This window comes from Phaenicophaeus curvirostris, unplaced genomic scaffold (assembly GCF_032191515.1).
Source record: "Phaenicophaeus curvirostris isolate KB17595 unplaced genomic scaffold, BPBGC_Pcur_1.0 scaffold_577, whole genome shotgun sequence".
Lineage (NCBI taxonomy): Eukaryota > Metazoa > Chordata > Aves > Cuculiformes > Cuculidae > Phaenicophaeus > Phaenicophaeus curvirostris.
The window spans coordinates 1-15674 of NW_027207119.1; the positions used below are offsets into that span (position 1 = coordinate 1).

Genomic DNA, 15674 nt, shown 5'->3' on the forward strand with positions numbered 1-15674 from the left:
GGTGAGGGGGGTCCCTGGTGTCTCTTTAGGGGTGAGGGGGGTCCCTGGTGTCTCTTTGGGGGTGAGGGGGGTCCCTGGTGTCTCTTTAGGGGTGAGGGGGGTCCCTGGTGTCTCTTTGGGGGTGAGGGGGGCCTGGTGTCTCTTTAGGGGTGAGGGGGGTCCCTGGTGTCTCTTTGGGGGTGAGTGGGGAGCCTGGTTTCTCTTTAGGGGTGAGGGGGGGCCCTGGTGTCTCTTTGGGGGTGAACAGGCTGGGGTGCTGGTGATGACCTGGAGGAGCAGGGGTGTGATGTCACAGGGCTGTGACGTCATCAAGGGGACCCTGGTGACATCGTAGGTGCTGTGTGATGTCATAGCTCACCCTGTGACATCACCACTTCCCCGCGCGCCCCCCCCCCCCCCCCCCCAGGGCCGCGATGGCGCTGGAGCCCGTGGGGGCACAGGGAGACTTTGGGGACGAGGCCCGGGGGCGCTTCCGCCTCGCCCGCTTCATCATGGAGGCCGGTAAGGGGGGGGGGGGGGCGGCTTGGGGGGGTAATGGAGGGGTTGGGGGGGCAATGGGGGTGGTTTGGGGGGGCAATGGAGGGGTTGGGGGGGCAATGGGGGTGGTTTGGGGGGGTAATGGAGGGGTTGGGGGGCAATGGGGGTGGTTTGGGGGGGCAATGGAGGGGTTGGGGGGCAATGGGGGTGGTTTGGGGGGGCAATGGAGGGGTTGGGGGGCAATGGGGGTGGTTTGGGGGGGCAATGGAGGGGTTGGGGGGGCAATGGGGGTGGTTTGGGGGGGCAATGGAGGGGTTGGGGGGCAATGGGGGTGGTTTGGGGGGGCAATGGGGGCCAGGGGTTGGGATTTGGGGGGGCTTGGAGGGTGAAGGTGGTTTGGGGGGCTGAGGGGGTGGGGGGTTTGGGGGGGAAGTGGGGTTCGGGGAGTCAATGGGGGCTGAGCGGGGGAGGTTCGGGGGCAAATGGGGGTGAGGGGTTTGGGGGGGCAGTGGGGTTTGGGGGGGAACGGAGGCTGAGGGGTTGTTTTGGGGGGTACACTAGGGGGTGGGGGGGCAACGAGAGGGTGAGTGGGTTTGGGGTTGTAGCGGCAGGTGGGGGTGGCAAGGGATTTTGGGGGGGGGGGGTTGGTTTGAGGGGTCCATAGGATCCTAGGGGGTGGTTTGGGGGCGGCAGTGGAGGGTTTGGGGGGGGGCTGAGGGGTTTAGAGGGGCTGTTGAGGAGGCACCGAGGGGCCGTGGGGGGGGGTTGTTTTTGGGGGGGCTCGTGGCTAGCGGGGTGCGCGTGTCCCTGGCCCAGGGGTGAAGCTGGGCCTGGGCTCTCTGGCCGTGGCCACGGCCTGCGCCGCCTTCCACCGCTGGGCGCGGGCGGCCGGCCCGGGGGCCCCCCACGACCCCCACCTCATGGCCGCCGCCGCCATCTTCCTGGCCGCCAAGGCCCAGGGCACCCCGCTGCGCGCCAGGGACGTCCTCAACGTCACCCACAGGTGCCTCCTGCGCCCCAAAACCCCTCCCTGCACCCCGAAACCCCGCCCCGAAAACACCCCCTGCACCCCGAAACCCCACCCCGAATCCCCTCCCTGAGCCCCAAAACCCCACCCCAAAACCCCTCCCTGAGCCCCAAAACCCCTCCCTGAGCCCCAAAACCCTATCTGAAAACAACCCTGCACCCCAAAATCCACCCCAAACCCCCCCGAATCCCAAAAGCCCACCCCAAAAACACCCCCTGAGCCCCAAAACCCCACCCCAAAAACACACCCTGAGCCCTAAAACCCCACCCCAAAAACCTCTCCCTGAACACCAAAGCCCCACCCCAAAACAACCCTGAACCCTAAAACCCCACCCCAAAACCACGCCCTGCACCCCAAAACCCCACCGCAAAACCACCCCCTGCACCCCGAAACCCCACCCCAAAACCCCACCCTGAAATCCCTCCCTGAGCCCCAAAACCCCACCCAAAAACAACCCTGCACCCCAAAATCCACCCCAAAACCCCTCCTTGAACCCCAAAAGCCCACCCCAAAACCACTCCCTGAGCGCCAAAACCCCACCCCAAAAACACACCCTGCACCCTGAAATCCTGCCCCAAAACAACCCTGAACCCCAAAACCCCACCCCAAAAGCACCCCCTGAACCCCAAAATCCCACCATAAAACCCCTCCCTGGACCCTGAAATCCCACCCCAAAAGCACCACCTGAACCCCAAAATCCCACCCCCAAAACAACCCTGAACCCCAACACCCCACCCCAAAAACATCCCCTGAACCCCAAAATCCCACCCCAAAACCCCTCCCTGAGCCCCAAAACCCCACCCCAACCCCCCTCCCTGCACCCTGAAACCGCACCCCGAAACCCCACCCCAAAAACCCCTCCCTGAACCCCAAAGCCCCACCCCAAAACAACCCTGAACCCCAAAACCCCACCCCAAAAGCACCACCTGAACCCCAAAACCCACCCCAAACCCACTCCCTGCACCCTGAAGCTGCACCCCAAAAGCACCTCTTGAGCCCCAAAACCCCTCTGTGAGCCCTAAAACCCCACCCCGAAAACATCCTCTGAACCCACAAACCCCACCCCAAAAACACCCCCTGCACCCCGAAACCCCCCCAAACCCCCTCTGTGCCCCCCCTGCACCCCAAAGCCCTCCCTAATCCCACCCCAAAAGCACTCTCTGCACCCCAAAATCTCACAGATCCCACCCCAGAAACCCCCCGCACCCCAAAACCCTACCCCAAAAGCACTTTCTGTACTCCAAAACACCCCCAGTCCCACCCCAAAACCACTCTGCACCCCAAAATTTCACAAATCCCACCCCAGAACCCCCGTACGCCCCGAAACTCAAAACCCCACCCCAAAAGCAACCCACAAACAACCCCTGTACCCCAAAACCCCCCCAATCCCACCCCAAAAGCACCATCTGCACCTCAAAATCTCACAGATCCTACTCCAGAACCCCCTTGCACCCCAAAACCCAAAACCCTACCCCAAGAACAACTCTAAAACACCCCCCACACCCCAAAACCCCCAAACTCCACCTCAAAAGCACCCTTTGCACCTCAAAATCTCACAGATCCCACCTGAGAACCCCCCCGCACCCCAAAAGCACCCTCTGTACCCCCAAACCTCCCCCAATCCCACCCCAAAAGCACTCTCTGCACCCCAAAATCTCACAAATCCCACCCCAGAGCCCCCCTGCACCCCGGAACTCAAAACCCCACCCCAAAAGCAACCCACAAACAACCCCTGCACCCCAAAACCCCCCCAATCCCACCCCAAAAGCACCCTCTGCACCCCAAATCCCCCCCAAACCCCCTCTGTGCCCCCCCTGCACCCCAAAACCCACTGTGCCCCCCCCCCAGGCTGCTGCACCCCGGGCAGCCCCCGCCGGGCCCCGAGGGGGGGTTCTGGGGGCTGCGGGACAGCCTGGTGCAGTGTGAGCTGCTGCTGCTGCGCGTCCTGCGCTTCCGAGTCCCCGTCGCGCACCCCCACAAGGTAAGGCAGCCCAGAAAACACCCCCAGGAACCCCCAAAACCCCACAGCAACCCCAAAACACCACAAAATCCACCCCTGGGAGCCCAAAACACCCCTGGGAACCCAAAAAACATCTCTAAGAACCCAAAACACTGCAAAATTCACCCCTGGGAGCTCCAAAACACCCCTGGGAACCCCAAAAACATCCCTAGGAACCCAAAACACCACAAAATCCACCCCTGGGAGGCTCAAAACACCATAAAACCCATCCCTGGGAGCCCAAAACACCCCTGGGAACCCAAAAAAAACACCCCCAGGAACCCAAAAACGCCCTTGGGAACCCAAAAAACATCTCTAGGAACCCAAAACACCACAAAATCCACCCCTGGGAGCCCCAAAACACCACAAAATCCACCCCTGAGAGCCCCAAAACACCTATGGGAACCCAAAAAAACACTTATGGGAACCCAAAAAAACACTTATGGGAACCCAAAAAACACCCTGGGAGGCCCAGAACACCACAAAATCCGCCCCTGGGAGCCCAAAACACCCCTGGGAACCCAAAAAACATCTCTAGGAACCTAAAACACCACAAAATCCACCCCTGGTAGCCCAAAAAACATCTCTAGGAACCCAAAAAACACCCTGGGAGGCCCAAAGCACCCCTGGGAACCCAAAAAAACACCCCCAGGAACCCAAAAATGCCCCTGGGAACCCAAAAAACACCCTGGGAGGCCCAAAACACCATCAAATCCATTTCTGGGAGCCCAAAACACCCCTGGGAACCAGAAAAACATCTCTAGGAACCTAAAACACCACAAAATCCACCCCTGAGAGCCCTAAAGCACCCCTGGGAACCCCAAAAACACCCACGGGAACCCTGAAACACCCCAAAAAACATCTCCAGAACCCCCAAAACACTTTTGGGAACCCCAGAGCACCCCAAAAATACTCAAAAATACTCATTGGATCCCACGGGTTGGTATTTGGGTTCCCAGGCCCCCTGTGTCCCCTGCAACCCCCCCGTTTCCCCCCCGGGTTGGTATTTGGGGTCCCTGCCCCCCCTGACCCCTTCAAGAGTTGGTGTTTGGGGTCCCTACCCCCCCATTTCCCCCCCTGCCCCCCCCCTTGGTTGGTATTTGGGGTCCCTGCCCCCCCATTTCCCCCCCAAGGGTTCGTATTTGGGTTCTCTGACCCCCCCAACCCCTCCATTTCCCCCCTGACCCCCCAAGGGTTCAGTATTTGGGGTCCCTGCCCCCCCATTTCCCCACCAAGGGTTCGTATTTGGGTTCTCTGACCCCCCCAACCCCCCCATTTCCCCCCTGACCCCCCAAGGGTTCAGTATTTGGGGTCCCTGCCCCCCCATTTCCCCACCAAGGGTTCGTCTTTGGGTTCTCTGACCCCCGCAACCCCCCCATTTCCCCCCTGACCCCCCAAGGGTTCAGTATTTGGGGTCCCTGCCCCCCCATTTCCCCCCCAAGGGTTCGTCTTTGGGTTCTCTGACCCCCCCAACCCCCCCATTTCCTCCCTGACCCCCCAAGGGTTCAGTATTTGGGGTCCCTGCCCCCCCATTTCCCCCCCAAGGGTTGGTGTTTGGTGTCCCTGTCCCCCCCGGGTTGGATATTCGGGGTCTGGGCCCCCCCATTTCCCCTCAGGGTTGGGTTTTAGGGGTCTGGGCCCCCCCCCCGGCCCCTCCGTGGGTCGTGGCGGGGGTCCCTGACCCCCCCTTTTCTGTGTGTCCCCCCCCCGGCCCCCGCAGTACCTGGTGCAGTACCTGCTGGCGCTGGGGCGCTGGGGGGGCCGCCGGGGGGGCTGGGGGCCGCGGCGGGTGCCGGGGGTGTCGTGGGCGCTGGTGCGGGATGGGGCGGCGGGGGGGCTGGCCCTCAGACACCCCCCCCAGCACCTGGCGGCCGCCGCCCTGCACCTGGCGCTTGCCCTCTGCGGCCGACACCCCCCCCCGGGGGCCCCCCCGAGGTGGTGGCAGGTAAGGGGGGGGCACGGGGAAAGGGGGGGGGGATGGGGTGCAGCACACGTCACCCCCACTTTGTACTCCCTCTCTGTGCCCCCCCATATCACCCCTCTGCCCCCCCTTTCCCCCTCACCATGGCCCCCCTATGGCCCCCCCCACACCTCCATGTCCCCCCTGCCCTCCCATATCCCCCTCCATGTCCCTTCATGTCTTCCCCATATCCCCCCCCATGTCCCTTCCATGTCCCCACATATCCCCCCATGTCCCCCCCCATTTCCCCCTCCATGTTCCCCCATCTCCCCTCTATGTCCCCCCCATATCCCCCCTTTCCCCCTCACCATGTCACTTTCCATGTCCCCCATAATGTCCCCGCCGTGTCCCGCCATCTCCTCCCCATGTCCCCCCATTTCCACCCCCATGTCCCTTCCCCATGTCCCACCCTTTATCCCCCTTATATCCCCCCCATGCCCCCTCATGTCCCCTCATTATATCCCCTCCCCATGTCCCCCCACGTCCCCCTCCCCATCTGCCCCATGTCCCCCCTGTCCCCCCCATATCCCCTCTTATCCTCTCCATGTCCCCCCACGTCCCCTCATGTCCCCCCACATCCCTTCCATGTCCCCCCATGCCCCCTCCCCATGTCCCCTTATGTTCCCTCATATCTCTCCATGTCCCCCTCATGTCCTCCTTCCCGTGTCCCCCCACGTCCCCTCATCTGCCCCCATGTCCCCCTCCCCATGTCCCCCCATATCCCTCACCTTGTCCTCCCCTTTTCCCCCGTCCCCCACATCCCCATGTCCCCTCTTATCCTCTCCATGCCCCCTCATGTCCCCCTCCCCATGTCCCCCCATGTCCCTTCCATGTCCCCCTCCCCATGTCCCCCCATATCCCTCACCTTGTCCTCCCCATGTCCCCCCATCTCCCCTCTATGTCCCCCTATGTCCCCCCTTTTCCTCTCCATGTCCCCCCCTTCCCCCCCCATGCCCTCCCCCATGTCCACTTATGTCCCCTCATATCCCTCCATGTCCCCCCCATGTCCCCCTCCCCACGTCCCCTCTATGTCCCTCCATATCCTCCCCGTGTCCCCACATGTCCCCCCATCTCCTCTATGTCCCCCCATCTCCCCTCTATGTCCCCCACGTCCCCCCTTTTCCTCTCCATGTCCCCCCCTTTTCCCCCCCATGCCCCCTCCCCATGTCCACTTATGTCCCCTCATATCCCTCCATGTCCCCCCCATGTCCCCCTCCCCACGTCCCCTCTATGTCCCCCCATATCCCCTCCGTGTCCCCCCCCCACCATGCCCCCCCCTGTCCCCCCAGGTTCTGAGCCCCGGGCTGGGCCCCTCGGAGCTGGAGCGGATCCTGCGGGAGCTCCTGGCTCTCTACAGCCTGGACGCCACCGTCGTGGCCCCCCCGCCGGACAGACAGACGGACGCACCCCCGCCGGACACACACACCCCGACGGCCCCCCCAGATTTTCCAGCAGGGACCCCCGTGGCGGACAGACGGACGGACACGCAGCGACAGCAGGCGGACAGAGACCCCCCGGGGGGGGAAGGACGCACAGAGCCCCCCAGGGACTGACAGACAGATGGACAGACACGGCCCCTTCCCTCCTGTGCTCAGTGCCCCCAATAAATAATTATAGAAGATTAATTATTCAGTATTAATGACACCCCCTGTTTGTCTTGCGTGTCCCATGTGTCTCTCGTATCCCATGTCTGTCTGTCCCGTATGTCCCTCGTGTCCCTCGTCTGTCTGTCCCGTGTGTCCCTCACGTGTCCCTCGTCCGTCTGTCCCGTGGGTCCCTCACGTGTCCCTCGTCCGTCTGTCCCGTGGGTCCCTCATGTGTCCCTCGTCCGTCTGTCCTGTGTGTCCCTCACATGTCCCTCGTCCATCTGTCCCGTGGGTCCCTCACATGTCCCTCGTCCGTCTGTCCTGTGGGTCCCTCACGTGTACCATGTCCGTCTGTCCCTCGTGTCCCGTTTCTGTCTGTCCCGTGTGTCCCTCAAGTGTTCCTCGTCCGTCTGTCCCGTGGGTCCCTCACGTGTCCCATGTCCGTCTGTCCCGCGTCCGTCTGTCCCATATGTCCCTCACGTGTCCCTCGTCCATCTGTCCCGTGGGTCCCTCACGTGTCCCATGTCTGTTTGTCCCGTGTCTGTCTGTCCCGTGGGTCCCTCACGTGTCCCGTGTCCGTCTGTCCCGTGGGTCCCTCACGTGTCCTGTGTCCGTCTGTCCCGTGGGTCCCTTGTCCATCTGTCCCATGGGTCCCTCACATGTCCCGTGTCCGTGTGTCCCTCACATGTCCTGTGTCCATCTGTCCCATGTCCATGTGTCCCTCACATGGCCCGTGTCTGTCTGTCCTGTGTGTCCCCCCACGTGTCCTGTGTCTGTCTGTCCCGTGGGTCCCTTGTCCGTCTGTCCCATGGGTCCCTCACATGTCCTGTGTCCATCTGTCCCATGTCTGTGTGTCCCTCACGTGTCCCATGTCCATCTGTCCCGTGGGTCCCTCACATGTCCTGTGTCCGTCTGTCCCGTGTGTCCCGTCTCCTTCCCCTTGGGGCCCCCTCACCCACCACTGACGCTGGGGCAATGGGGACAAAATGGCGCCGCCTTCTCCTCGGCTTTTCCCGCCAAAAACCGCCCCCCCGCGCCCCCCCCCCCGTTCCCGCCCTTTTCAGAGAGCCCCCTGCCCACGTGACCCACTCCCCACCCTCTTCCCGGGCTCGGCGCGCGCCGTTCCCGCCCTTTTCAGCGAACCCTTTGCCCACGTGACCCGCTCCCCCCTCTCCCTCCCCGGGTCCTGCGCGCGCCGTTCCCGCCCTTTTCACCCGGTGGGGGTGGAGGCCCCGCCCCTTTCCCCTCGCTCCCGCCCTTTGCAGCCAATCAAACCGCGGTTTCCCTGCATCACGTGACCGCGCCTCTCCCTCCGAGTGGGCGGGGCCAGACGGGTGATTGACAGCGCCTCCCGCCAATCGCTGCCTGCAGGGGGCGGGGCTCGGCTCCCGCTATGCTGAGGAGGGGGGGAGGCAATGGCGGCGGATCCGGGCTGGAGCGTTTATTGGGGGAGGGAGGAGGGGGCGGCCTAGGCTGGGGAGACGGAGGAGTTGGAGACGGAGGAGACCTCGGTGCGCGAGGTGGAGACCTCGGAGCCATCGTCCACCTTCTTGCCGAAGAGCTGCAGGATGCAGTTCCGGAACTGGGGGGAGAAGGGGCCACGTTGCCTGTCAGCATCTCTGCCCTGAGACGAGTCCCGGTCTCCAACCCCCTGATCCGGAGTCACATCCCGGATCCGGGTCCCTCATACCAGCTCCAAACCCCTGATCTGGAGTCACATCCTAGATCTGGGACCCTCGTCCTGGCTCCAAACCCCTGATATGGAGTCACATCCCGGATCTGGGCCCTTGTCCAGGCTCCAAACCCCTGATCCAGAGTCACATCCTGCGTCCAGATCCCTCATCCCGGTTCCAAACCCCTGATCTGGATCAGCATCCCTATCTTGAGCCAAATCCCAGCCCCACATCCCTGATCTGGAGTCACATACCAGATCCGCATCTCTTGTCCCGGCTCCAAACCCCTGATCCGGAGTCACATCCCTGCCCTGAGCCAAATCCCAGCCCCGCATCCCTGATCCAGAGTCGCATCCCAGATCCAGGTCCCTTGTCCCGGCTCCAAACCCCTGATCTGGAGTCAGATCCTGAGTCCAGATGCCTCATCCTGGTTCCAAACCCCTGATCTGGATCAGCATCACTACCTTGAGCCAAATCCCAGCCCCCCATCCCTGATCCGGAGTCACATCCCGGATCTGCATCCCTTGTCCCGGCTCCAAACCCCTGATCCGGAGTCACATCCCTGCCCTGAGCCAAATCCCAGCCCCCCATCCCTGATCCAGAGTCACACCCGTGATCCGTGCCCTTCGTCCTGGCCCTAAACCCCTGACCCAGAGTCGCATCCCTGTCCTGCTCCGCATCCCTGATCCGGATTCACATCCGGGTCCTGATCCAGGTCCCTCGTCCCTGCTCTGCATCCCAGCTCCACGTCCCCCTGTCCCAACATCCCCAATGTCCCCAGTCCCATCCCGAAGTCCTCAATGTCCTCCATCTCCAACATTCCCCAGTGGTCCCGGTCCCATCCTAATGTCCCTGATGTTCCCAGGTCCATCCCAACATCCCTGATATCCTCAATGTCTCCTAAGTCCCCAATGTCCCTCATTCCATCCAACATCCGTGACGCCCCCAGTCCCATCCCAATGTTCCCAACATCCCTGATCTTCTCCACGTTTCCCATGTCTCCAACGTTCCCAATGCTTCCAGTTCCAACCCAACGTCCTCCATGTCCCCAGTCCCATCTCAACGTTCCCAACATCCCTGATGATCTCAATGTTCCCCCTGTCTCCAATGCTCCAGTGTCCCCAGTTCCATCCCAACATCCCTGACCTCCTCAACGTCCCCGCTGTCCCCAATGCCCCTCGTTCCATCCCAACATCCCCAATGCTCCCAGTTCCATCTTGACGCCCTCAACATCCCTGACGTCCTCAACGTCCTCCATGTCCCCAACACCCCTTGTTCCATCCCAACATCCTCAACATCCCTGACGTCCTCAACATCCTCCATGTCCCCAAAACCCCTCGTTCCATCCCAACATCCTCAACTCTCCCAGTTCCATCCCAATATCCCCAATATCCTCAACATTCCCCACGTCCCCAACACCCCTTGTTCCATCACAACACCCTCAACATCCCTGACGTCCTCAACATCCTCCACACCCCCAACGCCCCTCGTTCCATCCCAACATCCTCAGCTCTCCCAGTTCCATCCCAATATCCCCGATATCCTCAACATCCCTGGTGTCCCCAACACCCCTCGTTCCATCCCAACACCCTCAACTCTCCCAGTTCCATGCCAACACCCCTGACCTCCTCAAGGTCCCCGGTGTCCCCCGTGCCCCTCGTCCCGCCCCCGCGGCCCCACCTGTCGGTTCATGAAGACGTAGATGATGGGGTTGTAGATGGTGGCGCTCTTGGCGAAGAAGGCGGGCAGGGCGGCGGTGAGCGGGTGGAAGGCGTAGCCGGGGTTGGCGGCGGCGAAGCAGGCGAAGATGGTGTAGGGGCCCCAGCAGAAGCAGTAGGCGACGATCATCACCACCACCATGCGCGACACCTCCTTCTCTGCCTTCTGCGTCGACTCCGACTCCTTCTGCTGCGCGGCCACCTGCGGGGGGGGGAAAGGGGGTTATGGGGTGAGCTACGGGGCGGGCTGGGGGGGAGAAGGAACCCATAGGGGTCTCAGGGGGATCTATGGGGCTGGGGGGAAGAAGGAGCCCATAGGGGTCCAGGGAGGGATCTATGGGGCTGGGATCTATGGGGTCTGGGCGGGATCTATGGGGCGGGGGGGGAGAAGGAACCCATAGGGGTCTCAGGGGGATCTATGGGGCTGGAGGGCAAGAAGGAACCCATAGAGGTCCCAGGGGGATCTATGGGGCTGGGATCTATGGGGCCTGGGTGGGATCTATGGGGCTGGGGAGGAGGGTCCGTGGGTCACTCACCGCCCGGATGGCCAGCCAGACTTGGAGGTAGCAGAGGATGATGATGGCGAGGGGGAAGAAGCAGCAGGTGACCATCAGCACCACCATGTAGGACTGGACGCCGGGGTCCGAGCTCCCGCTGAAGACATCGGGGCCGCACGACGTCTTCAGCCCGTGGGGCCAGTACCTGCGGGGGGCAGGGGGGCATACGGGGCGTGTGGGGCAGCGCCGTGGGGCGGCCGTGGGGCAGGGGGGTCCCCTTGCGCGCCCCGCACCTGCTCCAGCCAAAGATGGGGGGCGCGGTCCAGGCGCACGACCAGATCCAGGAGAAGAGGATCCCGGCCACCGCCAGCTTCCCGTCGAATTTGATGTTCCCGAAGGGCTTGCAGACCACGAACCAGCGTTCCCAGGAGATGATGGCGAGGGACCAGAGGGCTGTGATGCCTGGTGGGGGGCAGGGATCAGTGGGGCTGCCCCATAGCGCGGGGAACCCGTGGACCCATAGAGTCATGGACCCACCAACCCATAGAGTTGTGGACCCATGGCTGGAGGAACCATGGAGCCACCAACCCAGGAGACGATGGCGAGAGACCAGAGAGTGGTGGCACCTCGTGTGGGGCAGGGATCAGTGGGGCTGCCCCATGGCACGGGGAACCCGTGGACCCATAGAGCCGTGGACCCACCAACCCATAGAGTCGTGGACCCATAGAGCCATGGAGTCATGAATCCATGGCTGGAGGAACCATGGAGCCACCAAGCCAGGAGACGATGGCGAGAGACCAGAGGGTGGTGGCACCTGGTGTGGGGCAGGGATCAGTGGGGCTGCCCCATAGCACGGGAAACCCGTGGACCCATAGAGTCATGGACCCACCAACCCATAGAGTTGTGGACCCGTAGAGTCATGGATCCATGGAGCCATCAAGCAAGGAGACGATGGCGAGAGACCAGAGGGTTGTGACTCCTGGTGTGGGGCAGGGATCAGTGGGGCTGCCCCATAGCACAGGGAACCTGTGGACCCATGACTGAGGGACCCACGGACCCGTAGAGTTGTGGATCCATAGAGTCATGGATCCATGGAGCCACCAAGCAAGGAGACGATGGTGAGAGACCAGAGGGTGGTGGCACCTCGTGTGGGGCAGGGATCAGTGGGGCTGCCCCATAGCGTGGGGAACCCATGGACCCATAGAGTCATGGACCCACCAACCCATAGAGTCGTGGACCCATGGCTGGAGGAACCATGGAGCCACCAAGCCAGGAGATGATGGCGAGAGACCAGAGGGCTGTGACTCCTGGTGTGGGGCAGGGATCAGTGGGGCTGCCCCATGGCACGGGGAACCCGTGGACCCATAGAGCCGTGGACCCACCAACCCATAGAGTCGTGGACCCATAGAGCCATGGAGTCATGAATCCATGGCTGGAGGAACTATGGAGCCATCAACCCAGGAGACGATGGCGAGAGACCAGAGAGTGGTGGCACCTGGTGTGGGGCAGGGATCAGTGGGGCTGCCCCATAGCACAGGGAACCCGTGGACCCATAGAGTCATGGACCCACCAACCCATAGAGTCGTGGACCCATAGAGCCATGGAGTCATGAATCCATGGCTGGAGGAACCATGGAGCCACCAAGCCAGGACACGATGGCGAGAGACCAGAGGGTGGTGGCACCTGGTGTGGGGCAGGGATCAGTGGGGCTTCCCCATAGCACGGGGAACCCGTGGCAGATGGGCCCCCAGACCCACAGCAGGTGGAATGTCTGACCCACAGCTCTGCCCCATGGCTCCCAGCCCCACATCTCCCAGCCCCACGGCTCTGCCCCACGCTTCCTAGCCCCCCCAAGCCCCCCGTCGCTCACCGCAGGCAGACACGGTGTAGCCCTCGATGACGCAGAGCGGGTGGCCCAGGACGAAGTAGCCGAAGATCTGGTTGACGACGCTGATGGTGCTGGCGATGACGGTCTCGCCCAGATCGGCCACCGCCAGGTTCACCAGGATCCAGTTGAGCGGGTGCCGCAGCTTCTTGAACTTCCAGGTGGCCACCAGGACCAGCCCGTTGGTGAAAACCGAAGCGACCACCACGAAAATCATCCACAGCGACGTCAGGTTGTACACCCAGCGCGGGGCGATGTGGTAGTTGGGACCCTCGAAGGGGCCTGGGGGTAAGAGATGAGGGTCAGGGCTCTGATCGGACCCAGAGCGGAGACTTTGACACCTCTCCTGGCCCGAATATCGAGGGCTTGGACCTCTTCTTGTTCCACAGAATGACGTGTTGGACCTTTTCTGTCCCATAGCGGGGCCTTGGGACCCTTCCTGCCCCACATATCAAGGGCTTGGACCTCGTCTTGCCCCTCATACTGAGGTGTTGGACCTTTCCTGCCCCACATACTGAGGTGTTGAACCACCTTTTGACCCATAGCAGGGTCTTGGGACCTCTCCTGCCCCACATATCAAGGGCTTGGACCTCCTCTTGCCCCATAGAATGAGGTGTTGGACCTTTCCTGTCCCTCATACTGAGGTGTTGGACCTCTCCTGCCCCACATACTGAGGTGTTAGACCACCTCCTGCCCCATAGCAGGGCCTTGGAACCCCTCCTGCCCCACATATTGAGGTGTTGAACCACCTTCTGACCCATAGCAGGGACTTGAGACCCCTCCTGCCCCACATTTTGAGGGCTTGGACCTCCTCTTGCCCCACAGAATGAGGTGTTGAACCTCTCCTGCCCCACATACTGAGGTGTTGGACCACCTCCTGCCCCATAGCGGGGCCTTGGGACCCTTCTTGCCCCACACATTGAGGTGTCGAACCTCTCCTGCCCCACATACTGAGGTGTGGGGACACCTTCTGCCCCATAGCAGGGACCTGAGACCCCTCCTGCCCCACAGGTCAAGGACTTGGACCTCTCCTGCCCCATAGCGGGGCCTTGGGACCCCTCCTGCCCCACAGCAGGGAACTGAAACCCCTTCTGCCCCATAGCGGAGCCCTGGGAACCCTCCTGCCCCACACATCAGAGTGTTGAACCCGCCTCCTGCCCCATAGTGCGAGCCTGTGGCCCCTCCTGCCCCATAGCGCGAGCCAGTGACCCCTCCTACCCCATAGCGGGGCCTGTGACCCCTCCTGCCCCATAGCGTGAGCCTGTGGCCCCTCCTGCCCCATAGCGGGGCCTGTGACCCCTCCTGCCCCATAGCGTGAGCCTGTGGCCCCTCCTGCCCCATAGCGTGAGCCTGTGGCCCCTCCTGCCCCATAGCGGGGCCTGTGACCCCTCCTGCCCCATAGCGTGAGCCTGTGGCCCCTCCTGCCCCATAGCGTGAGCCTGTGACCCCTCCTGCCCCATAGCAGGGCCTGGGGCCCTCCTCCTGCCCCATATACCGAGGTCTTGAACCCATCCTGCCCCACACGTCCCCTGCCCCATAGCGTGACCTCGTGACCCTGCCCTGCCCCACATACTGAGGTCTTGAACCCCCTGCCCCACACACCCCCCTGCCCCACACCCCCCCGCTCCACAGTGCCCCACACGTGCCCCTACCCCACAGCCCCCCTACCCCACAGCCCCCCTGCCCCACAGCCCCCCCTGCCCCACAGCGCCCCACATGCCCCCCCGCCCCACAGCGCCCCACAGCCCCCCTGCCCCACAGCCCCCCCTGCCCCACAGCTCCCCACATGCACCCCTGCCCCATAGCTCCCCACAGCCCCCTGCCCCACAGCGCCCCACAAGCCCCCCCTGCCCCACAGCTCCCCACATGCCCCCCTGCCCCACAGCTCCCCACATGCCCCCCTGCCCCACAGCTCCCCACATGCCCCCCTGCCCCATAGCTCCCCACATGCCCCCCCGCCCCACAGCGCCCCACACGCCCCCCTGCCCCACAGCCCCCCCTGCCCCACAGCTCCCCACAGCCCCGCCTGCCCCACAGCTCCCCACATGCCCCCCTGCCCCACAGCTCCCCACAGGCCCCCTGCCCCATAGTGCCCCACAGGCCCCCCTGCCCTACATGCCCCCCTGCCCCCCAGCTCCCCCCAGCCCCCCGGCCCCCCAGGTCCCCGCACCGCGGGTGTTGTTGCTGTTGGTGTAGGTGAAGATGCTGTCGCGCGTCGTGTCGTCGTCCTCGTGCCGCCGGCGGGCGGCCATCACGGCCCAGGCTGCCGTCGCCGCCATGGCCCCCGCAGCCCCCGCGCCTCGCGCCCCTCGCGCCTCTTATAGCGCCGCCCGGCTTAGCGCCCCACGGCGCGGGGGGCACGGGGGCCGCGGGGGCCGCGGGGGCCGGGGGGGCTCGGCCCCGCGTCACCCGGGCGAGGATTGAGGGCGGCTTAGCCCGTCACCCGCAATTTCCTGACGGGGCGGCGCGGGGACACGGCTGCCCCACGGCGAGGAGTCCCTCTGCCCCATAGCGAGGGGACACGGCTGCCCCACGGCGAGGAGTCCCTCTGCCCCATAGAGAGGGGACACGGCTGCCCCATAGCAAGGAGTCCATCTGCCCCATAGCGAGGGGACACGGCTGCCCCACGGCGAGGAGTCCCTCTGCCCCATAGAGAGGGGACACGGCTGCCCCATAGCGAGGAGTCCCTCTGCCCCATAGCAAGGAGTCCCTCTGCCCCACAGCGAGGAGTCCCTCTGCCCCATAGCGAGGAGTCCCTCTGCCCCACGGCAAGGAGTCCCTCTGCCCCATAGCGAGGGGACATGGCTGCCCCACAGCGAGGAGTCCCTCTGCCCCACAGCGAGGAGTCCATC

The 15674-nt window shown here is 63.6% G+C and overlaps 2 protein-coding genes across 3 annotated transcripts; one reads left to right on the forward strand and one right to left on the reverse strand.

The window, feature by feature from the left end:
• Window positions 1-369: 369 nt before the first annotated feature.
• CCNQ (cyclin Q) lies at window positions 370-7088 on the forward strand. 2 transcript variants are annotated; one of them, XM_069883116.1, is made up of 5 exons: window positions 370-501; window positions 1294-1480; window positions 3353-3485; window positions 5224-5448; window positions 6753-7088. In XM_069883116.1, the coding sequence occupies exons 1-5, from the start codon at window positions 414-416 to the stop codon at window positions 7014-7016; spliced, it is 897 nt and encodes a 298-aa protein (XP_069739217.1). In that variant the 5' UTR covers window positions 370-413; the 3' UTR covers window positions 7017-7088. The 2 variants fall into 2 exon arrangements, with proteins under 2 accessions (XP_069739217.1, XP_069739218.1); XM_069883117.1 differs by lacking the exon at window positions 5224-5448 and having other exon boundaries at window positions 371-501.
• Window positions 7089-8498: 1410 nt separating this feature from the next.
• On the reverse strand, window positions 8499-15113 carry LOC138735212 (red-sensitive opsin). The gene is made up of 6 exons (XM_069883114.1): window positions 14993-15113; window positions 12808-13104; window positions 11231-11399; window positions 10977-11142; window positions 10403-10642; window positions 8499-8631 (listed from the first exon to the last, which is right to left on the reverse strand). The coding sequence occupies exons 1-6, from the start codon at window positions 15099-15101 to the stop codon at window positions 8518-8520; spliced, it is 1095 nt and encodes a 364-aa protein (XP_069739215.1). The 5' UTR covers window positions 15102-15113; the 3' UTR covers window positions 8499-8517.
• Window positions 15114-15674: the final 561 nt, after the last annotated feature.

Excerpts from the sequence above, each read along its gene's own strand:
- CCNQ (XM_069883116.1), top strand. The coding sequence starts at position 414 with ATGGCGCTGGAGCCCGTGGGGGCACAGGGAGACTTTGGGGACGAGGCC. Across the intron at positions 1,481-3,352 it reads GTCCTCAACGTCACCCACAG|GCTGCTGCACCCCGGGCAGC; the intron begins GTGCCTCCTGCG and ends CCCCCCCCCCAG. Across the intron at positions 5,449-6,752 it reads CCCCCCCGAGGTGGTGGCAG|GTTCTGAGCCCCGGGCTGGG; the intron begins GTAAGGGGGGGG and ends CTGTCCCCCCAG.
- LOC138735212 (XM_069883114.1), bottom strand. The coding sequence starts at position 15,101 with ATGGCGGCGACGGCAGCCTGGGCCGTGATGGCCGCCCGCCGGCGGCAC. Across the intron at positions 11,400-12,807 it reads CTACACCGTGTCTGCCTGCG|GCATCACAGCCCTCTGGTCC; the intron begins GTGAGCGACGGG and ends GCCCCCCACCAG. Across the intron at positions 10,643-10,976 it reads TCTGGCTGGCCATCCGGGCG|GTGGCCGCGCAGCAGAAGGA; the intron begins GTGAGTGACCCA and ends CCCCCCCCGCAG.